General features: G+C 40.5%; 1 protein-coding gene across 5 annotated transcripts in view; it reads left to right on the forward strand.

The window, feature by feature from the left end:
• MTMR3 (myotubularin related protein 3) overlaps positions 1-23,574 on the forward strand; it is a 120,260-nt gene that overhangs the window by 93,027 nt on the left and 3,659 nt on the right. Inside the window, exons 16-20 of one of the 5 annotated variants that reach the window (XM_089655459.1) lie at positions 5,160-5,305; positions 9,855-11,142; positions 11,809-11,919; positions 12,886-12,974; positions 13,105-13,131. In XM_089655459.1, coding sequence (XP_089511585.1) covers positions 5,160-5,305; positions 9,855-11,142; positions 11,809-11,919; positions 12,886-12,974; positions 13,105-13,131 — 1,661 coding nt within the window. Of the gene's footprint in view, positions 1-5,159; positions 5,306-9,854; positions 11,143-11,808; positions 12,056-12,885; positions 12,975-13,104; positions 13,132-23,574 lie in introns of those variants that run through there. The other 4 variants (XR_016306643.1, XM_089655461.1, XM_089655460.1 and 1 more) reach the window with 4 other exon arrangements.

Consider the following 23,574-nt stretch of genomic DNA (forward strand, 5'->3'; position numbering starts at 1 on the left):
CGTACATCCTGACACTCGCAGGGAACAGAACCCAGAAGACGGATGCCAGCATCAGCTGGAGGACATGGCTGTGGATGCTGCAGGGGGAACATCGCGGGACCGCAGGACAAGGTAAGTGCTCAAGGGACCTCAGAGCAATGCTGCAGTGTAATCCCAAGTGTAGCTCGGGGTTACCGCTTCTGGTACTGAAACTTAACCCCAAGCTACACTCGGGAGTCCCACCAGGGAGGCTAAGCAAGACTTGGTATAACCTCTCCCCAGTAATCTGGTACAGGGTGCATCTGCCTCCTCTTTGAAGGATTGCTCATCTGAGCAATTCCTCCTTGTTCTCAAATATTGGATGAAATTGATGCCTTGGGATGGAAACTGGAAGCATGCAATATGGGTTTGCCAGCAGTTGGTTTGCGATATAGTCTTCTGCTTAAACTGCCATCGTTCTATACCTGAATACTAACATCCAGGATGGTAACTTCCTTTTTATCACACATCATGGTAAATTGGAGAGAATGAACAAGAATGAGTTCAATCTCACGACATCCATTTAAGAGATCCTCTGGACTGTCTCGTACCATTAAGATGTCATCGGTATAATATCTCCACATACAAATGTGGTCCGTATATACCGATAAATCCTCATCGGCCAAAAACCTCTGTTCCCACTCCCCCAGGTACAGGTTGGTGTAGGATGGGGCACAGGAGGTCCCCATCTCCACCTCCTGCACCTGGAGTTAGTGGGAACCGTTGAAAGTGAATACATTGTGCTGAAACAAAGAAAGAGATGTCTCCTTTGTGCTAAAATATGTTGAATTGCTGCTACTCCCCTATCATGGGTAATGCTTCTACATCTATTGTTACCAATAGGGCTTCTTCAGGTATATGTAAGTTATCAATTTTTAATAGATGTATAGTATCCTTAACGTAAGATGGAAGACTTGCTACACGAGGTCTCCAGATCGTCAACAAATTGACCAGAAACATTGCCACTAATAATTGGTCTTCCTGGGGGTTTATCTAATTTCTTGTGGATTTTTGGAAGAGAATAAAAAGTAGGAATCCTTGGAAAACTAGTTCTAACAAAATCCCATGTGGATTTAGTGATAATTCCATGAAGGTACATGGTACCAACCAATTCATAGAATTGATTGTTGAACTTATCCACCAAATCGTATGAAATTCGACGATACCAATCTCTTAGAGAGGATCTTATTGCACATATTGATCATTGTTCATTATGACAATGTTGCCTCCCTTGTCAGAGGGCTTGATGACAATGGAGGTATTGTCAGCTAAACATTTTAAGGCCTGTTGTTCACTCAGTTGTAAACTATTTTTACTTTAGAAAAAATTTTAAATTAAATTACAATTTTGCCACATACCAATTTAAAAAAAGCTGCTACATAAGAATTAGAACTAGGGGGAGGGAAGAAGTCAGATTTTTCTTTATCCAGATGTGCAAATTCTTGTTTGTTGGTGACTCACTACAGGAGCCAGGATCAGGATGACAACTCCAGTGCCTGAAATTATTAAAAAAAAAAAAAAAAAAAAAAAAGTCTTAAGTATCCGCTCCCATATTTTTATTTTGACAGGTTCTGTTTTAACCTTCTAAGAATGCTCTTTAGTGCTATGTTGTTTTAGCTTGTTTCAGTCAAGGCACCCTTTTTAAAATTGCACAAAATTCCAGGGCATACTAGTCTGAGGGCTTGTACCCTTCAGCATCTAAGCATGCTCACTTTTTTTGCACGCTCCCTAATGGGATACTCTATGCTCTTCAAACACAAAAGAGGTGCTTGTTTGGTGTTGTGTTTTTTTTTGTGTTTTTTTTTTTTTTTTTTGTAACCGCCTCCCACCCTATAACAGATATATTGCTTCATACGTTTTTTATAGATGTGATTTTGCATTTCCAGGTAGGGGGTGCATGCCCTCCTACCCACGCCGCCAGCCCAGCTGGTTATTGCCAAGCATCTCCAAGAACTGTATGTAAACAAGACAGTTCTCCCTGTCTGCTCATGCACACTGCTTTGGATGGATGTGCACATCCATCCAAAGCAGTGTGATTACAGTGACGCACAGACACAAGTAAAAGGGCACACAGTTAACCTTTGATCGGCCCTCATGTTAACACCTTCCTGCCCAGTGCCATTAGTACAGTGTCAGTGTGGTGTTTTTGTTTTGGTTTGGTTTTTGTTTTGTTTGTTTTTGGGTTTTTTTGTTTGTTTTTGGGTTTTTTTTAAGCACTGGTCACTGTATTGGTGCCACTAGGGATGTCAGTGACACCAAGTCAGTTTGCCCCAATGTCAGAATGCCCGCCGCAGTCCTGCTATAAGTCGCTGATCACCACCATTACTAATACAAAAAAAAAATTCCAGTATCTATACCGCCATTTGTAAACACTAAAACTTTCACGTAAACCATTTAATTTACACGTATTGGGATTTTTTTTTTTTTTTTTTTGCAGATGTAGCAGAATACATTTTGGCCTAAATTTTATAACTAAATTTGATTTTTTTTTTTTTTTACTGTACGTGTTTTAATAGCAAAAAGTCAAATTTTTTTTCTCAAAATTGTCAGTCTTTTTAAAAAATTTTTATAGTACAAGCAATAAAAAAAACGCACAGACAATCAAATACCACTGAAAGAGAGCTCAATATGTGGGAAAAGACTTAAACGCAGTGCCGTAACGCAAAAAATGGCCTGGTCAAGAAGGAGGGGGGTAGGTAAATCGTCAGGAGGGCAAGTGGTTAAATCGTGCCATACAAAAATACATGATGCTGTGAGTTTTAGCGGGCGCCAATGTACACATTTGTTAGATGTTGGGGGTGCTAGATGTGTGGGAATTAATGTCGCCTGCATCTGCAAAAGGCAGCACATTTTTGAGTAGTACGAGAAATTACGCTATTTATTTTATTTCAGGTACTTGTATAGTGCCGTTAATTTACGCAGCACTTTACAGCTATATTGTACATTCACATCAGTCCCTAACACTCAAGGGGCATACAATCTAAAGTCCCTAACTCACATTCATACATACACATACTAGGGCCAATTTAGAAAGGATCCAATTAACCTACCAGCATGTCTTTGGAGTGTGGGAGGAAACAGGAGTACCTGGAGGAATCCCACACAGGCACAGGGAGAACATGCACTCCAGGTAGGTGGAGCCCTGGTTAAAATTCGAACCAGCGACCCTAGTACTGCCAGGCGGAAGTGCTAACCATTTAACCACTGTGCTGCCCCAATTTAGCACTTGTTACTCCACTGCGCATTCGCATTCTAAAATGTAGTTTGAAAGGCAAAGGCCACCCACCCCCCCCCAGTCCCCCTGCTGCCAAATCCTCCCTGTCTGTATAACGCAGATAAAACAGAACACACTCAGATCTGACATTGTTGCAGGGTTTGATGATCTCCCTCAACTCAGTTTTTGCTGCCCAGACAGGAGTAGAGTGGGGAGGAGATGGGGGACGGTAATCAAACTTTGTACAGTCTGATCAGGGGTGTAATGTTGTGTAGACACCTATGTACCAACAGTTGGCAGAGAGCACAGCCTGAACCTCCTCCCAGCTCTCTCCTCCTCCCTGTTGCTATCTGTAACCCTGTTGGCAACCCAGTAAGCTGTTCAATCTGCCCAGCCTGTCCTTGGCAACCAGTAACCTCATTGGTTGGTAGGTCACGGGCAGGCATGACCCACACAGCTTCGTGGGTTGCTGACAGGAGTACAGATAGCAGGGAGGAGGTGCAGGCTGTGCTCTCTTCCTTCTGTCTGTACACAGGAGTTACCACAGGATCACTCTCTGATCAGACTGTTGTGGGTTTGGGCAGTTTTATGGCATTTTGCCACGGCACCCCAGTTCAGAAACGCTGCTTTAGTGTGTTATGAAATTTTTCCTAAATAAAGTTAATTTCTATTTTGATTTTGAACAGGTAGGATGGAATATCCAGATGGTAAGCTCTGGTAGGGTATGCTGGAACTGGTGTGAATAGTTTTAGGTGCTCTGTAAAAGTATTGCACAGTTTTTCAGCAGTTTTATAAATGAATAAATAACGTTACATTCATTAAATTTTATATTTTCTCTTGTACTGTGAGCATTGTGGAATGGCAGTGTTAAGCCCAAAAACAAACATTTATTATAATGCAGCTTACTAATTCTTAGATGTGATGGCTGCATTAGTTTCCGTTTTTTGTTTTTTTTTTGTTTTGTTTTTTTTTTCATTTTTACTTTTCTTTATTTTCATCTACTGATCCAGCCAGTAAGTCTGTTCTTTTTCAACAGAATAAGCTATCTTGCAGTAACTGGGATGATACACACCATTTACCACTGGCAGGGGTGATTTAAATTGATCGGTTTTTATTTATGTAAAAAGTTTGCTGTAACTGCTTATAAAGGTTTGAGCTGGCTTCAATTTGTTAGTGTATTTAATTCTGCTAGTACATCTAACACTCCCCTCCCGCCAGACTGACATTGTTGCTGTTCAATGGTTCCCCTGTGCTTCTTGATTCAGAATGGGGGCATCCTAATACAGGAGGCGTGTTACTAGCCAGATCACTGGCTGAAAACCAAGGGAAAATATTCTTAAAAAATCTAATTGGTAAGCTGCAATATCATATTTTTTTTTTTTTTGGGCTTACTACCACTTTTGAGGTACCAAGTGTCCAGATTTTAAATTTTGTCTTTAACCATACACGCAATATAGATCTGTAGCCATATATGTGCAAAGTTGTAGTAAACTCCACTAACAAATTTTGATTAAATGGTCCTCCTGCATTGCTATGCCATAATGTGCTAATATGCATCATGTACTAGCACATTAAGGTAGACTTGCCTGTCAAGCAGAGCCCTCCAGCGGCACGTTTCCTTCACTTCCATCTTCACACGATCTTCCTTCAGAATTCATGCTGTCTATCCGTTTTGAATGGCCAGACTTGGATGACATCACTCCTGCGCATGGGAGTTATGATCTTGGCACAGCACTTCCTGCCTTGACAAAACACTCACAGTGAAATAATCGGCTCCTGCCGATGTGAATATCCCCTAAATTGCATACGTTTAGGAGATATTCATTGTAACCACAGTAAAGACATAGGTTTACCTTTAGCTACATGTGATAAATCTGACTTTACTGCCGCTTTAAGCAAGACCCCCCTCAAATTTTTTCTTTCATAGGTTCTGTTTCCTGTGTGCCATGTCCGCAATCTGATGCTGTGGAGTGCAGTTTACCTTCCTGGCTCATCTCCATCCACACCTAGTGAAGAATCCTGCATCCCCTACCCAAGCCCTGGTTCTGCCACAGAGGAACCACCACATGGCAGGTGAGGGCAGCGAGTGCATGTAGGTCTTTTCTCCTAATTACAACCAAAGAAACTTCTTCTGATCATATTCCTGTTACCACCTCTGTTTATACGTATATAAAACCTATTATAGGTTTTCACCACAATTCCCTGTCACATTTTGTTTTTTTCTGTTCAATAAATTTGCTGTAATGTAGTGGTAAACCTTAAGTGTTAGGGCTCCTGAAATTCAGCCAGTTTCAGGTCCGTGTCAGTCAGGTGTTTGTCAAGTAACAGGTTCATCCAATAGCATTTCTCTTTATTCCAATTATGCAGTGCTCTGCACCTGAGCAGCTGATTGCAAGACTCAAGCACTGCCATGCATACTGAGCTTTACATAGGATATCTTACTCTGCCAGGCAAACACAAGAATGCAGCGTAAGGTCACAATCCGTAGCAGAGGAGGTGGCCTGTTACTTTGCTCTAAATGTGCAAATCAGAAAATTGCAAAACTGCCCCATGAGACGACTGGGGGTCCAAGCAGAATTATCCATATAAAATTCACTACTGTTAATGTTTTCTTTCAGTTTCCATTCAGTCCACTGATGAGATGGATATCATCAAAAAGTTCATTTATTTCAGTGATTCAATTCAAAACGTGAGACTCGTATATTATATAGATTCATTACACACTGATTATATTCCAAGCATTTCCTTCTTTTAATTTTGATTACAGCTAGTGAAAATCCAAAATTCAGTAACTCAGAAAATTAGAATATTACATAAGACCAATAAAAAAAAAAAAATTAATGCAGAAATGTTGGCTTAATGAAAAGCATGTACAGTATAGTATTCACTCAATACTTGGTCTGGGCTCCTTTTGCATGAATTACTGCGGCACTGCTGAAGTATGGAAGCCCAGGTTGCTTTGATAGCGGCCTTCCTCTCATCTGCATCGTTGGGTCTGGAGTCTGTCATCTTCCTCTTGATAATACCCCACAGATTTTCTATGGGGTTTAGGTCAGGCGAGTTTGCTTGCCAATGAAGCACAATGATACTGTTATCCTTAAACCAGGTACTGCCAAAAGTGCCAAGTCCTGCTGGAAAATCCACATCTCCATAAACCTGGTCAGCAGAGGGAAGCATGAAGTGCTCTAGAATTTCCTGGTAGAGGGCTGCGCTGACTTTGGACTTGATAAAACACAGTGGACCAACACCAGCAGATGATATGGCTCCCCAAATTATCACTGACTGTGGAAACTTCACACTGGACCTCATGCAACTTCGATTCTGTGCCTCTCCACTCTTCTTTCAGACACTGGGACCTTTTATTTCCGAATGAAATTCAAAATTTACTTTCATCCGAAAAAAGGACTTTGGACCACTGAGCAACAGTGGTTCTCCTTAGCACAGGTAAGACAGGTTCTGACGTGTGTGGTGTCTCTTGAAACACTGAAACCAGCCGTAGTCCACTCCTTGTGAATCTCCCCCGAATTCTTGAATGGTCCTTGCATCACAATCCTCTCAAGGCTGCGGTTTTTTCCCTGTTTTTTTTTTTTCTACCACGCTTTTTTTTTTTTTTTTTTTTTTCTCCAACTCAACTTCCATTAATATACTTGGATACAGCACTCTGTGAACAGCCAGCTTCTTTACAATGAACTTTTGTGACTTACCATCCTTGTGGAGGGTGTCAGTGATTGTCTTCTGGACAACTATCAAGTCATCAGTCTTCCCCATGATTGTGTAACCTTCTGAACCAGACTGAGAGACCGTTTAAAGGCTCAGGAACCCTTTTACAGGTATTTTGAGTTAATTAGCTGATTAGAGTGGGACACCATGAAGCTACAATATTGAACTTTCACAATATCCAAATTTTATGAGATGCTGAATTTTGGGTTTTCACTAGCTGTAAGCTATAATAATCAAAATTAAAATAAATGCTTGAAATATATCACTGTGTGTATTGAATCTATATAATGAGGTTCACATTTTGAACTGAATTACTGAAACAACTTTGTGGTGATATTCTAATTTATTGAAGTGTTTGTTATTGAGGTGTGTTTATGTATGCATCAGAGGCGGACTGACCATTTGGAAACTCGGCCACTACCCGAGGGCCCAGGGTCAGTAGGGGGCCCCATGAGATGCCCCTGGTACCTTTTTCATAGGCTTTGAGTTTGGGCAAGGACACGGGCCCCATGATCCCCTATTGCCCGGGGGCCCCATGAGTTGTCAGTCCGCCCCTGGTATGCATGTATGTACAGTTGGGTCCATATATATTCACCCCTATATCTATATCTGCCACCCCTCTCTGCCAATCCCTCCACTGGTTCCCAATTGCCCAACGGATAAAATTCAAAACACTAACATTGACGTATGAAGCCGTTCATAACACTGCCTCTAATTACATCACCGACCTTGTCTCTAAATACCACCCAAACCATACTCTCCGCTCCTCACAAGACCTCATACTCTCTAGCTCCCTTGTCTCCTCCTCCCATGCTCGTCTCCAGGATTTCTCAAGGGCTTCACCCATCCTCTGGAACTCCCTACCCCAAGCTATCAGGCTATCGCCTACTCTGCTCACCTTTAGGCGCACTCTGATAACCCATCTCTTCAGGGAAGCCTACCCCGACCCCAGCTAATACTGGAATCAACTACTCCTCCTACCAGTCCATCCCCCACAGCTAATTACCTCTTGTACCACTATCCCCTCCCTCCTAGATTGTAAGCTCCAAGGAGCAGGGCCCTCTAATCCCTCGTGTATTGAACTGTATTGTCTCCCACTATAATGTAAAGCGCTGAGCAAACTGCTGGCGCTATATAAGTCCTGTATAATAATAATATTAATATATATTTGGACAGAGGCACAATTTTCATACTTTTTGTATCTGCATGCCACCAGAACAAATTCATTTGGATTGTTTCATTAATTTAAAGTGCAGACTTTCAGCTTTAATTCAAGGTGTTGAACATAAATCTCAAGTACAAATTTTAGGAACTACAACCATTTTTATACACAGTCCCATTTTCAGGGGCTCAAATATAATTGGACAAAAGAATATAATCATAAATAAAATGTTCATTTTTAATATTTTGTTGAGAATCCTTTACTGGCAATCACTGCCTGAAGTCTGGAACCCATGGACATTACCATAGACTGGGTTTCCTCCTTTCTGATGCTTTGCCAGGCTCTAACTAAAGCTGTCTTCAGTTGTTTTTTTGTGGGTCTTTCTGCCTTTAGTTTTGCCTTCAAGTGAAATGCATGCTCAATTGGGTTAAGATCAGGTGATTGATTCAGGCCATTGCAGAATATTTTACTTCCTCCTTCAAAAACTCCTGGGTAGCTTTTTGCAGTGTGTTTTTTTGGATTATTTTCCATCTGTACTATGAAGCTCCAGCCAATCAACTTTTCAGCATTTGGCTGAATCTGGGTTGACAGTATATCTCTAAACACTGCAGAATTTATCCGGCTGCTTCTGTCGCATCATCAAACACCAATGACCCAGTGCCACTGGAAGCCGTGCATGACCATGCCATCACACTGCCTCCACCATGTTTTACAGATTATGTTGTGTGCTTTGGATCATGAGCCGTTCCAAGCCTTCACGCTTTTTTTTTTTTTTTTTTTTTTTTTTTTTTTTTTCTTCCTTTCATTCTGGTACAGATGAATTTTTGTTTCAGCCGTCGAAAGAATGCCAAAAAAAAAAAAAAATCTAAAGCCAGATCCTTTCTGGAAAAGCAAAGTCTCTAATCTGGCTTTTCTATTCTTCAGGCTTATGAATGGTTTACACCTTGTGAACCCCCTCTGTATTTGGTCTCGTGAAGTCTTCTCTTGATTGTAGACTTTGACAATGATACACCCACCTCCTGGAGAGTGGCCTTCATTTGTCTGGATGTTGTGATTGGGTTTTTCTTTATCAGAGAGGATCCTGCGATCATCCACCACTGTTGTCTTCCGTTGACATCCATGTCTCTTTATGTTGCTGAGCTCACCAGTGCATTCGTCCTTTCCTCAGAATGTACCAAACTGTTGATTTGGTTCACCTGATGTAGGTTCACACCAATAGATTCTAAATGCAAATACCACACTTAGAATCAACTCCAGACCTTTTACCTGCCTAATTGATGAAGAAATGGAGTAGCCCACACCTGGCCATGAAACCGCTTTTGATTCAATTGTCCAATTACTTTTGGTCCGTTTGAAAATGAGGGGATGGCTACTCTTAAGAGCTGTATTTCCTAACCCCTTCCTCCAGTATGGATGTACATACCCTCACATTAAACCTGAGAATGTGCACTTTCAGCCCATATCCATTATAGAACTATAGCTTGAAATAAGTTTTGATAAATACCTGGGAAAAAAAAGCTAAAATTGTGTCTGTGTCCAAATATATATAGGTGTGTGTGTGTGTGTGTGTGTGTGTGTGTGTGTGTGTGTGTGTGTGTGTATATATATTCAGGAAATTACAGGACTAGGTTACAAAAAATTATATAATTGCTGGACATGCAGGTTATGTGTAGGATTCTGCTGTAGTCAAATTTTTTTATGTGCTTTTCTGAAGTAGTTTCTCTCATGGTGTCATTTTAGGTTACCGAAGACAAGATCATATGACGACCTTCCAACGGCTTGTGACTTAACTGTACCATGTGTAAACCGGCGAAGCAGCGACCCCAGCCTAAATGAGAAGTGGCAGGAGCATCGACGTTCTCTGGAGTTAAACGGCTTGGCAAACTCTGTAGAAGAAGGGCAGGAAGGAGAGAGACTCCCTCTAGGGGCACAGCTGTCCATGGCAGCTGGTGTTGGGGAAGGGCAAATGGAAAACATTTTACAGGAAGCCAGCAAGGAAGAAGGAGGGGGGGAAGAGCAGGCAGGAAAATTGGCAATTGGGGAAGTAGACGGGTATATAGAGAAATCAGAAAAAGCACAGGAAGGGCCAGAGAAATCAGAGAAGGAGTCATACTTGAATGGTGACACAGTAAAGGGGGAAAATGATGGGGAAATAGAGAGTGTCGGTCTCATGCCAGGGCAGCTATGTGCAGAAATTGACCACCCAGAACATGGAACTGAATCATTTGAGCAGTCTGCGAAAGAGTTATGTGCTAATCAGGTATGTGAGCCTGAGGAATCACAGAGCCAGACTGCTGAGGAATTGTCCTCTGAGCCAGAGGAGAATGAGAAATGTGATGAAAGCGGGTCAAAAGATGAACTCCGAAGTAGTCCCACAGATGATTCTAACAATTTCCCATCACACCTTGTACTTGAAACCTCCACAGAAACTTTAACAGATGATCATTCACCTCCATGGTCCAGCATGCTGGACCATGTGACCGCAGCAAATGAACTTTCACAGAAACCAGAACAGGTATCTGATGAAGGCATCGTTATGACGGGCTTGTGTGGGCTTCAAAATGAAAGGACGTGTTCTCCTTTTCCCCTTATTCATAGTGCCTTTCCCCCTTCTGAATGCAATGCACAGACTGTATGGAATAGGGACCAATCCTCACCTCCTCCTATCCTAGATGGACCATGTCTTAGTGTGGACAATCGTCGGGGAAAGCAGACATTGTCACGTCAGAATTCTTGTTCAAACAACCCTCAAATCCACCTCAGAAACATCCCACACAAGTGCCCTTTGCACAGTTGTGGGAGGCACCGCATAGGGAGCACCCCAGAGCAGCCAGCCCGCAATCACTTGGATGATGATGGGATGCCGTTGTATGTGGATGCTATTCAGCAAAGACTGAGACAAATGGAAAGTGGCCATCAACAAGAAGTGGAAACTTTGAAGAAACAAGTGCAGGAGCTACGTTGTCGACTTGAGAGCCATTTACACAACAGCCCCCTCCGTTTCAATGGAGAATATACAGATGAGGTGGTGAGTTCTGATGGGCTGATTAGATCTGAGTGTCAAAGCATGAAAGTGTATTGTTACTGTAACCCTGATAGGAAGTCCTATACAGGTTAAATATTTTATCACAAAGGTCCTCTTTTCTCTTAGCGCTGTGATGTACATGCTATACAATTAGGAGGAATTGTATTCAGAAAGCTGACTTTCGTTATGGGCATACTGCAATCTGATTGGGCACTATGGACAACATGCACTGATTAGACACACAAAATAAAGCTCAAAGCTTCTTTGCAGTGTTGTTGAGATGCTGTATTCTTCTTGTGACTTGTTTTCACTAGGCTGTGCTAATAGAGAACTATCAGCTTGGCAGTGAAACATATGCACCTCCACCTGGAGAGCTGAACTTTGTCTTGATGTGCATGGTTGCTCCTGGTGTACTTTTTTATCCTGTTACATTCAGAAGGATCAAGTAAATGTGGATAGTAGTGTAGCAAAGGAACCCAGTTCTCTGCAACATAAACGCAGAGTCTGAAAACTAGTAGAAGGAAAACTGACCTGTTCTCATATGGCCCCTTACTGATCTGCTCTCAATTCCAAGCATCCTTGCAAGTGTGCATAGGTGTTACAGTGACCACTTTTATGTACATTTTTATGTTATTGGTGAATTTCTTATTGTGATTTTACCCTTTGCAGACCTCAATTCCTGACTCTGAAAGCAATCGGGACCCCAGCTGTTTGTCGGGCTGCAGCACAGAGCCTTTCTCTGAGGCCAGCTGGGAGCAGGTAGACAAGAGGGACACTGAAGTAAGCCTTCCTGTCCTCTTCACCATCCAAAAGCATTAGGTTCAGTTTGAAAACTGTTCCCCTCACTTTAATCTTTCCCAGTATGAACATACAACGAAAGCGGAAGACCTCACACTGTAGTTGTCTACCAAGCACAGTGAGCATCTGGTGATAAAAGGCATAGGCTGATACTTACCTTTATGTCAAAATGATGAGTGGATGCAGATGTAAGATTTATATATTTTTCCTTTTAAAAATTGTTTAGTTTCACCCCGAGCTTTCCTGTTGGTCAGTGAGTCTGTCAATCATATCATTTATTTTTCATGATATCATCAGTTTGAATTTCCCAAATGTGTTACAGGTTTGCTTTAATTAAAGGGAAAATTCAGATCGTGAGTTTAGGTGAAACTAGTCTTCCAGTGAATGTGAGTTCTGCGCAACCCACTCTCTGCTTACAATCAGACCTACAAAAGTCCGTGGGGAAATACATCTGCAGGACAAATGGGTCCTGGAAACCTTTTCAGTTCAAACATACATCAACAAAGCAATAATACAGAAGGAATTTCATTTTCTGTATGATGTATGTCTATCATAGCTATTCCATGGTATTCATTTTCAATTTTATGTTTGATGGATCTGACCTTAAAGTATAATGGCATGTGGTATCACATTTTATAGATAAAGTAGCTTACCTTTCTTTTCTGTAGCTTTGGCCATTCAGTAAGGAGAACATTAAATGCAGCAGGAACATTGGGAATACATGAGTGGCCCATGGACTTCCCTGTCCCATGCACCCACTCAGTTTTAGGGAATGTAGCTTTCCAGCTTCATTCTCCATAGTGCAGCAAGATGAATTGGACCCCTTTTATAATGTCTATGGCAAGTTGGGTGGATATTTTAGGTACAGAAATTTTATTTCAAGCTCACAGCAACATGAAGTTGTGGGTGGTTGTGTGAAATCTAATCTACTTTTATTCTGTTTTATAGGTGACAAGATGGCTACCAGATCATCTAGCAGCAAATTGTTATAACTGTGATAGCAAGTTTTGGTTGGCAAGTCGAAAACACCATTGTAGGTAAGATGTGGACAAAATCTTTCCCCTACAAACAGCTTAGCTGTTGACATTTTATTTAGAACTAGCGCCACTGTATGATACAAATTCAATACAATGTACCTCAATCTCAGCCATGTTTCACTCCTTGCAGGGATACAGATGCCATGACTGAAACGTGGTGAGCTTTTGTTGAAGTTGATTAGTCAGTTTGTCCGTTTGCAATCACTAAACTAACAGTGCCTGCCCCTTCCAACCCTGCTTCCTTCACAGTCACAGCACACTGTGGACCTTATTGACTAGTGGACTGCCCAGGCAAAAAAATGCATGAAATCTTAGCTTAATATAGAGAGCCACAACTAATCTTAGTCTTGCTAGAGGCAGAAGACTTCAGATATTCGAATGTGAAAAGGTCGCATTGCTTTACAGGGTCATTCCAGCTTGTGGTGTACACTCAACCCAACTACACAAATGTGCATGGCTTTTGCCTTCTAATTAACTTTTGCTTATAATGTGTTGTATAGGAATAAAAATGTTGCATTCATAATGAAATGATTTTAAGATCAACGCCCACTTGTACATAAACAATACCCAACCTCCTCTCCTTTCACTGTATAGTAGGCACTGCACTTCTCACTCCAGTGTAATTGCACAAATTATTTTACATTTTTTGTGTATCCAGTGGCAACACCTGTACTAAAACAACCCCACCAAACTCCCTCACCTCGTCTGCATGGGAGGTACCTTCCAGTACCTGAAGCCAGGTACACGTGCTGAAATTCGGTTTGTGCGTATCCCTGTCTGTTCAACAGAGGCTGGTTGTTAGACTGGCTTCTGTCAGTCCTGCTGGAAAACCAGAATTCAATCCTCATATGCATCCGTTGGCTGCAGCACTGATTAGTGTATTCTGATGGGGGAACCCTTCCCCCCCCCCCCCCCCCCAACTCACTGGATGAATAAAAAAAAAAGTGTGTGTATACCCAACTTAATGAGTAATTCCAATTTTGTGAAGATAAATTCCCCACTGGATGATCTATGTGCATTGCAAGGCTTTTAACAATCTTTGTTGCAAATTCCTACCTTTTTGGTATTCTGACGAAATAGCAGTTTGTGTCCTTGTACAATGTGAATGGGAGTGACTGTATAATTATCAATTAGGTGCTGCACTGGCAGGATTCTAACAAGGAAAGTGGAAGGGTCTGAATCACTTTAGACATGATTTTACTGTGGGAGTATCTTGCCATAATGGAAATTGTTGCAGAAGATGCCCAAAATCTGATTTGTATTTTAGTGCAGACTTTAGTGCAGACTTTAGTGGGAAAATTGGCAATCACACAAGCAGGAAATTACATTTTTGGAGGGCATTCCATACATAATCTGTGTACAGAACGCAACGCCATATTGCATTGCATTTTACAGAAAAATACAGCACTACAGATTGAAAAGGAAATTTCATTTTTAATAGGATTCAATTACAATATGACTGGTGTAGCATTTGTATATGCTGTGTTTTTTTTTTTTTTATTTGCTATATTTTCTCCCACAAAAGTGGAGTTACCCTTTAACGGCTTGGCTCTTGTCCACTGCCAGTAGCAAAGTTCTGTGTACAAATTGACTGGACAGGAGTGGGTGAGAAGTATAGAAACTGCAAAGTATTAAATCCAGAGGGCTATCATAACAGCCAGTCAAGTAGCATTTCCAGCAATGGCAGCCCTATAACTCTCCCGTGGCAGGTTTAGAATCTCTGGTTGAGATCCACTGATTGGAGAGAAATAAGGCTGCCAGATTCCTTTGTGCTGTTGTGTTAATATTGCTCCTCTTCACTGTTTGGTTTAGACTGTAGGTGGTGGTATTAGCATGTGAGGACTCATTTTTCTTCATCGTATTCTAAACACGATGTAACAATTTTACAGATCTTAGAGCATGTTGTAACCATTTGCAGTTAGACATCTGTAAAAATCCAGAGGAAAGTGCTACCTCTAGTGGCCAAATTGAGAAATGCTAAACAATTCATTGAAAACTTGCTGTACAGATGTGCTCAAAACTTTGCATATCCTGGCAGAAATCATGACATTTTGGCATCGATATTGAAAACGACTGATCATGCCAATAAATAGTTTTTTCTTTAAGGATAGTGGCCATATGAAGTCTTTTATTATTACATAGTAGTTTTCTCATTTTTAAACAGAAATCAGTTTACATACCCTAAAATGTTGGCCTTGGTACAGACACACAAGGTGACACACGTTAAAATGGCAATTAAGGGTTCATTTTCCACATCTGTAGCTTTTTAAATTGCAATTCGTGTCTGTGTATAAATAGTGAGTTTGTTCGCCCTCATGTGAATGCACTGAGCAGGATAGATACTGAGGAGCAGAAAAGAAATATCAATCGGTATAACAAGATAATGGAACTTTAGATATCTTTTTATATACATTTCCATCTTTATCAAAGTATTGAATATGCTAGTCAGTACTGTTCAATCACTTATTAAGAAGCAGAAAATTTGGGGATCTCGTGATACCTAGCCAAGGTCAGGTAGACCAAGAAAGATTGCAACTACAAGTGTCAGAAGAATTGTTCAGGATACAAAGAAAAACCTACGGGTAATCGAAGGAGAAATACTGGCTGCTCTGGAAAAAGACGGTGTTGTTGTTTCAGAGTGCATAAAATTACAATACTTGAACAAAAATAAGCTGCATGGATGAGTTGCCAAAAATAGGCCTTTACTGCACCAATGCCACAAAAAATCCCAGTTACAATGTGCGCCTGAGGATACCTTGACATACCTCTCCGCTTCTGGCACACTGTAACGCGTGAAAAGACCAGAATAGAGCATTATGGTCACAACCATAAGCGCTATGTTTGAAGAGTCAACAAGGTCTATAGTGACAAGAATACCATAAAGCATAGTGGTGTCTCACTGATGTTTTGGGGGTATGTGAGCTCTGAAAACACGTGAAAATTGATGGCAAGACGAATGCAGCATGCTATCAGAAAATACTAGCAGACAATTTACATTTTTCTGCACAAAAGCTGTGCATGGGATGTTCATGGACTTTCCAGCACAATGACCCTGAGCAAATAAGGCCAAGTTGACCCGCAAGTGATTACAGCAGAAAAGAAAAGTGTCTTCTGACCTTAAAATCCTTGAGCTACTCGGGGGGAGATCTCATAGCATGCGGTTTATGCAAGACAACTAAAGACTTTGCATTACCTGGAGGTATTTTGCCAAGGCTAATGGGCAGCTATACCACCTGCAAGAATTTAGGGCCTCATAGACCACTAATATACGTGGCAGGGGCGGACTGACAACTCATGGGGCCCTCAGGCAATAGGGGAACATGGGGCCCCTGTGTCCTTGCCCACACTCAAAGCACAGCCAAAAAAGCCTATAAAAGGTACCAGAGGCATTTCATGGGGCCCCCTACTGACCCCGGGCCCTCGGGCAGTGCTCAAATGGTCAGTCCGCCCCTGATACGTGGTCATTTATGCTAAAAAGAGCAATACACCGTATTAAGAACTAAGGTTACGCAGATTTTTGAACGGGTCATTTCATTTATTTACTTGTTACCATGTTTTGTTTTATCATTGAGCCATTTTGTGATGACCTACAGTGCCTTTGAAAAAGGAAAGTATTCATACCCATTTATATTTTCTACATGCCATGTTGCAACTAAAAATGTAAATGTATTTCATTTGGTTTTTATGTGATAGACCAACACAAAGTGGCACATAATTGTGAAGTGGAAGGAAAATGATAAATGCTTTTCACAATGTTTTACAAATATGTGAAGTGTTGTGTGCATTTGTATTCCGCCCACTTTACTCTGATACACCTAACAAAAATCTAGTGGAACCAATTGCCTTCAGAAGTCACCAAATTAGTAAATGGAGTCCACCTGTGTGTAATTTAATTTTATCTCGGTATAAATACAGATGTTCTGTGAAGCCCTCAGAGGTTTGTTAGAGAAGATTGGTGAACCAACAGCATCATGAAGGCCAAGGAACACACAAGACAGGTCAGGGATAAAGCTTAAACCAAGGTTAGGTTTTAAAAAAAAAAAATAAAATCCCAAACTTTGAACATCTTAGAGCACTGTTCAATCCATCATCCGAAAATGGAAATTGTATGGCACAACTGCAAACCTACCAAGACATGGCCGTACACCTGCTGTGACAGTCAATCACGGTGGTCACATGACCCTAAATCCCTCCCTGCCTTTCAGCGTCGCATACCCCTTAAAGGGTCAGGAGGTGCCAACGCCAAGGGGTTAAAAATAGTATACTGTATATTATCAATTCTCCAAGGGTATGCAAACTTTTGGGCACAACTGTGTACAAATATGCTTCATACAAAAACATAGTATGGCTTATGCTGCTTGGTGTACATGCATCTCTGCCTGTATCTGCCTGTAGACCTGTCATTGCAGAAATGTGTTGCAGGCACATACTGTTGCTTGTATTTACTTTTAACCATTTCAGCTCTAGCTTTCCCCCCTTCCTGACCAGGATTTTGGCACTTTGCATGACCATGCAATTACCAGTTGAAATAGCAATGTTGTACCCAAATTAAATTATTTTTTTTTCCACACAAATGGAGCATTCTTTTGGTGGCATTTGATCACCACTGGGTTTTTTATTTTTTGTGATGTAAATGAAAAAAAGACCGAAAAATTTCTACCTTGTTATAAAAAATATCCTATAAACTCAAATTTATTCATAAGCTTTTACTTTCTGACTGCCTATCACATTTCTTGAGGTTCTGACATGGCAGGGCAGTAACATCCTCCCCACAAATGACTCCTTTTTGGAAAGTAGACATCCCAAGGAATTTTCTGAGATGCATGTTGAATCCATGGAAGATTTGTTTTGCCACAAATTTGTGGAAATTGACAATTTTTTGTTTTTTTTTTACATAAAGTTGTCACCCAAACTGTGTTGCTCACACGTCATGGGAATATGTGGAGTAACACCCCCAAAACACATTCTGCTACTTCTGAGTATGGGATACCACATGTGAAAGACTTTTTGGCAGCCTAGCCACGTAAAGGCCCCCAAAATCCAATGACCACCTTCCGGCTTTCGAAGGGCATATTTCTTCATATCACTTCCTCTCTACCAGTTTCGGAGGCCCTAAAATGCCAGGATAGTACAAAAGCCCTCCAAATGACCCCTTTATGGAAAGTAGACACCCCAAGGAATTTTGAGGCATGGGGAGTATTTTGCAGATTTATTTTTTTTCTTTTTTTGAAACCCTGTGACCAAAATTACATTTTTTGTTTTCTTCATTTTCCAAAAACTTGTGGCAACAAATGAGATCTGCAAAATACTCAGTGTTTGCACAGTGATTTTTCAGATGCTAATTTTTTTGTAAACAAAAAAAAATTTTTTTTTTTTTTTTGTTAATGCACAAAAACACTAGTGCGCATACGTGGCATATCGCTGTGCTGGTACGTCGTTGCCATCCTTCCGTAGTACATTGCGGGTGGTTGCTCTTTAAGTGGTTAAACCAAAATAAAAGTTGTACCATAGTAACAACGCATAAAGACAACACAAATGCCAGAATAGCCAGGCACAATTTAATGTTTGCTTTAAAAAAACCATCACCAAAATCCGTTTTGTCATAATTGGTATAGTTTGTCCTGTGATAAGGTGAACCACTCTACAAATTACTCTGTAGCAGTGTTTATTTCGTTGACAAAAATATTTTCTTTATAGTTTTTGTCAGCTGCATGTTTTCAGTGACTAAAACGAAATGCGAATAAAGTCCCGTTTCAATTCAGATTGCTAAAATACGACTAAAATGGATTTTCGTTAAGACTATGACTAAAACTAAATGAAAAATTTACATAAAAATCAAGTGGTCAAAAAGCAATATCTTGTTTTGTTTACAAAACTTGCTTTTGTTTAAAGATTTTACTTGATACTCGTTTTCATCATTAACCGCATATATGGCCTAAATGTATGAAACAATTTGATTATATTTTTTTTTTTTTTTTTTTTACTGGACATGTTTAATGGCAAAAAGTCAAAAATATTTATATTTTTTTCTCAATTGTTTTTTATTGTTAGCACAAAAGGTTAAAAAATGTGCAGGTGATCAAATACCACCAAGAGAGAACATAATTTTAATTTTGGGTGCAGCATTGCATGACCGCACAATTATCAGAGTAACGTAGCGCTGTATAGCAAAAAATGACCTGGGGAGGTAAATCCTCTGGAGGGCAAGTGGTTAACAGAGAACTGTTTTTATATTCAAGTAATACTGTATGTGCAATGGCATTATACCCAATAGAGTTTACAGTTTTTTTTGTTGTTTTTATATTATAAAATGAACTTCCGTATGTCAAAAAGCAATATTTTTGCTTGTTTATGATCCTGGAGATTTTAGTCGATTTTACAATGTTCTGGATATTTTAGTCAACTAAAATATGACTAAAACAACTCAGATGACTGAAATAAGAGTAAAAATAAAATGGCATTTTAGTCAAGACTATGAATAAAACTAAATCGAAATTTGACATCAAAATTAAGGCTCCATTCACACTTTGGCGTTTTTCAGCTCGACACCTGATGCTCAACAAGCAGAATCCAATTGATTTCCATGGCCCTTGTTCACATATGAGTATTTCGTCACCTATAGCAAAACGCCTGTCACTCAAAAAAGTACTTGTACTACTTTCAGGCACATTTGTGCATTTTGTCCCCATAGATTTGAATGGAATACACCTGAACAGTGGGAATGAGTGTTTTTTTTCAAGCGGTTTCAGCTCACAGCAGCTATTTCTATTGCCACAGCAAAAATGCCTAAATGAAAAAAAACAGAAAAAACTATAATTGCAAATCTGCTCAAACTCTCAGGTGCCTGGAAAAAAAAACACTTGATAAAATGATCAGCTCAGTGTGAATGCAGCTTTACAGTGCTCTGTATCTGGTTGCAGCCTATTTGATGGTATTCTAGATGATAACCCTGTTGATTTCTATGAGTGCTGTTTCCAGTCTTGAGTACTTTAAAACTCCTAATTCCACAAAGACCTTTCCTTGCATCTACTATTCCAGTTTTTTCTCTACAGAGGTTGGAAACACCCTGATAAGCTGGTTGTTCCCTGAAGTGCTTTTCCTTGTATACGTTTTGAGGTGGATTTTGTACAAAAGTGGTCTATGCCTACTGTGGATCTTTCAGTGCCCCACTTTAACAAAGTGACTACCACAGTGGAGGATGCACCTGTCTTTTTAAAACTGTATTAAACCCAAAAACGAAAATGTAATGTTGCAGCTTACCGACCCTTAGACGTGGTGGCTGCATTTGTTTTTTTTTTTTTTTTTTTTTTTTTTTAGGTCTTTGTTTTCTTTATTTCACCTGGTGATCCTGACAGGAACACATCTGTCTTAGGTTGCCTGCATTTTGGATGAAGTAGTAAAGTGGACATATTTGGACAGCAGCATTGTAAGTCTGGGGAGACGGTGGTATTTAGACTAGCAGATTTAGTTGGACTTGTCTAACAAATTATAGCAGAACACATGCTATCACTTTATGAGTGATTACCACAGCATTTGTTTCCTTATGGGGTAAAGGTTTGACATACAGGAATACAAGTTGACTATTTTAAGCACCCCTGTTGGTGGTAAATGGTTTGTCTCACCTTTTTAACTGCTACGGTCTTATTTTTTTTAAATCTCTTTAACAGTCTAAGCTGTCCAGACTTACTGGCTAGATCACCAGATGAAAATAAAGGAAAAGCCAACAAAAAGAAAACTAATTCAGCAACCACATCTTAGAATTGATGAGCTGCAATTTTTTTTAATTTTTTTTTTTTTTGTGGTTTAATAGTACTTTATGGATCCAATTCATAAGTTTTTGGGAGCCCTCTCTAGAACCCTATTCTTGCTGGCAGGTCCTACTCTTCACCCCACCCTGGCTGTGACTTTACTTTGCTAAACCATGACTGGTCAAAATTTTTTAAGAGATTTCAGTATTGCTAAGGTTGAATCCATGATTATAGAACACATGGACCAAAGGGCTGTGATAGCTGCTTTAAATTTTAGTTCTGATGGACTGCTGGAGGCTTCCCAACTTATCTAGTGCAATGGTCTTATGTCTGTACACATGCAATATTCAGTTAAAGGGCTACGCTATAAAACCCATGTCTCAGAAGTATTTGATCTGCATGGCCCTCAAGGTATATCTGTTTGGACCAACTCTTGATACTGTTATCAAGGACTGTACTAGTGGAAAGAGAACCCACTTTCCTCAGCAGAAGCCCAAGGAACATACTGCAAATTCTTGTTCACTTGTTTGTGCAATGGTGACAAAAGAAATGTTTTTAATAGTTCAAATCTCCATTAAGCCGACTCGGGTTTTCTGGACCAAGGTATCGTTGCTGAAGTTCCTGTGACAGAATAATTTCAAGTATTTAATGCCAACCTCAAGGAAGGCATTTGCACCATCTTGGTTCTCAAAGCTTGGAATGTCTTCATTCAAGCCTAGAAATCCTGCAGGTGATCTACAGGCTCTGTCATCACCTTCCTTCACGAGGAAGGCTTTCTTGCTTCTTTGGACATTGGGAATAAATGCCTGCATTTTCCCATCTTTCAAGTGCATAATTAGTTCTTACATTTTGGCTGTGGGGCCTCTACACAACCAGTTCATGGCCCTTCCCCCTGCAACCTCTCATCTACACCACAGATAACCCCAGTATTAACTAGGGCTGAAACGGCTAATTGACATAATTGATATTGAAAATGGTTGACAACTATTTTCATCATAATTAGTTGGTCAACCAATTAGACTAATTTTGCATGGGAGTCCAAGGCCTCATTGTAGCCTCCTTCGAGGTTCTCTTTACCCAGTTTCACTTCATACCTCTTCTTCCTTTTTTTTTTTTTTTTTTTTTTTTTAAAGATTATGTTCTGGGGCAAGTCATTCAAATATCTGATACCAAGCAAACTGGTCTGTCCAAAGACCAGGTTGTTGTCTTTGGCAGCTCTGAAGCATCCGCAAGGAATCTTAGAAGATTCTGACGATCTGGTGTCCTACAGACAATTTGCTATTCTGCTTCATGGTCACTGACTTTAATGGTATAGCTGCTGAAGTCCAGATTTTTGAAACTGGAACATGTCTGAATCTGTAATTTCTATGATGCTAAGGGCTAGGAGGGGCTACTTGTAAGGTCCGTCATGAGATGGTGGAAGGCATACGCCATTTAGTGAGCATCTCAAAGTTTCCACCCCAGAGTTTCTCTGTGGGACAAATTCTCTTCTTCCTACAGCTGGGCCCAGACCAGCGTTTGTCAGCACTATCGGGGGCCAGGTATCTGCCCTTTTATATTTGGTTAGACTGAGACTGTTGGCCTTTCATTCCATGATTAAAGACCTTTGTACATGCAGTCTGCCATGTAGATTCCCTCTCTGTACTTTAGAAACTGCTCATTAGAGACATTCCTCTTTGTTAACACTTAAAAGTTGTTGTTTCTTGTAGCCATCACTTCTGCCAGACATGTGTCTGTACTGGTGGTTTTATCCAGGAGCACTTTCTGGTTTTGCTTAGGCGCAAGGTGGTGTTGAGGTCCAGGACATCCTTCTTGCTTGGTTGTTTTAAAAGGTAGAACATTTTTTACCCTTATGCATTCCCTGTATGAAGGTTAAAAAAAAGTCCCGGTAGTTTTCACCCCCACACACCCCTCTATACTTACCTTTCTCGATCTAGTGCTGTTCTAATCTGCAGCAGCGTGGGTCTCTGTTCCTCTGCTCACAAGACAGAGGCAGCAGTGTGAGCCTTTTGGCTCCTGTTGCTGTCAATCAAATGCTGTGAGAATGGGGTGGTGCCAAGCGTTCTGTGTGTCTATGGATGCACACAGCCTGGCAAGGAAGCAAGTCTGCAAGTGGACCCCAGAAGTGGAGGTTCTGGGTTGCACAGGCCAGAGATAGAGAGATATAGATAGAGAGAGAGAGATAGATATAGATATACATATAGATATTAGGTTTTATATTTAAGAATAAATTCGCTTTAAGGTAGTTTCTGCCTCTTCTCTTTAACCAAGACATTGTTCTTCTATCCCCCAGTTGACCAAAAGGAGATTTTAAACCCTTCTGTCTGCGTCTTTTAGAAAGACGGATTCCCCTTTTTGTTCTGTATGATCCTAGTAAGGGCACAATGGTTTCTCATTCCATTCAGACACACCATCATCCAAGCTTTTATAGCCTCAAGGATCGTGTTCCTCTTACAACGCATACTATACTAGATTGGTAAGTGCTTCTTTTTGGCATCAAGCAACAGTTTTAGATATGATGTTCTGTTCACAAGTTCTACCAGGACCAGGTGGACATCACAATCTGATCTGATGCTAGCTGTGTTGCTCACCCCTCAATTGGGCTGCTTTTGTACATCCCAAAGGACCTCTATCCTTCAATAGATTAAAAAAACAAAATATAAGTTTTCTACTAGCTATAATGTCCATTGAAGGACACGGGTCCCAACATTCTGTTTATAATCATGCTCTTGTTACTGCTCTGCTATAAAACTAAGGCATACTAGTAGTAGGAAAGGTTATCCCATCTATGTTTTGTTTGTCAGTGTCCAGTCTTCCTGTATCCTTTGATGAACTAAAAAAAAACAAAAACA

The sequence above is a fragment of the Staurois parvus genome, unplaced genomic scaffold, assembly GCF_062004578.1.
Source record: "Staurois parvus isolate SC_StPar_1 unplaced genomic scaffold, SC_StPar_1.0 ptg000840l, whole genome shotgun sequence".
Taxonomy (NCBI): Eukaryota; Metazoa; Chordata; class Amphibia; order Anura; family Ranidae; genus Staurois; species Staurois parvus.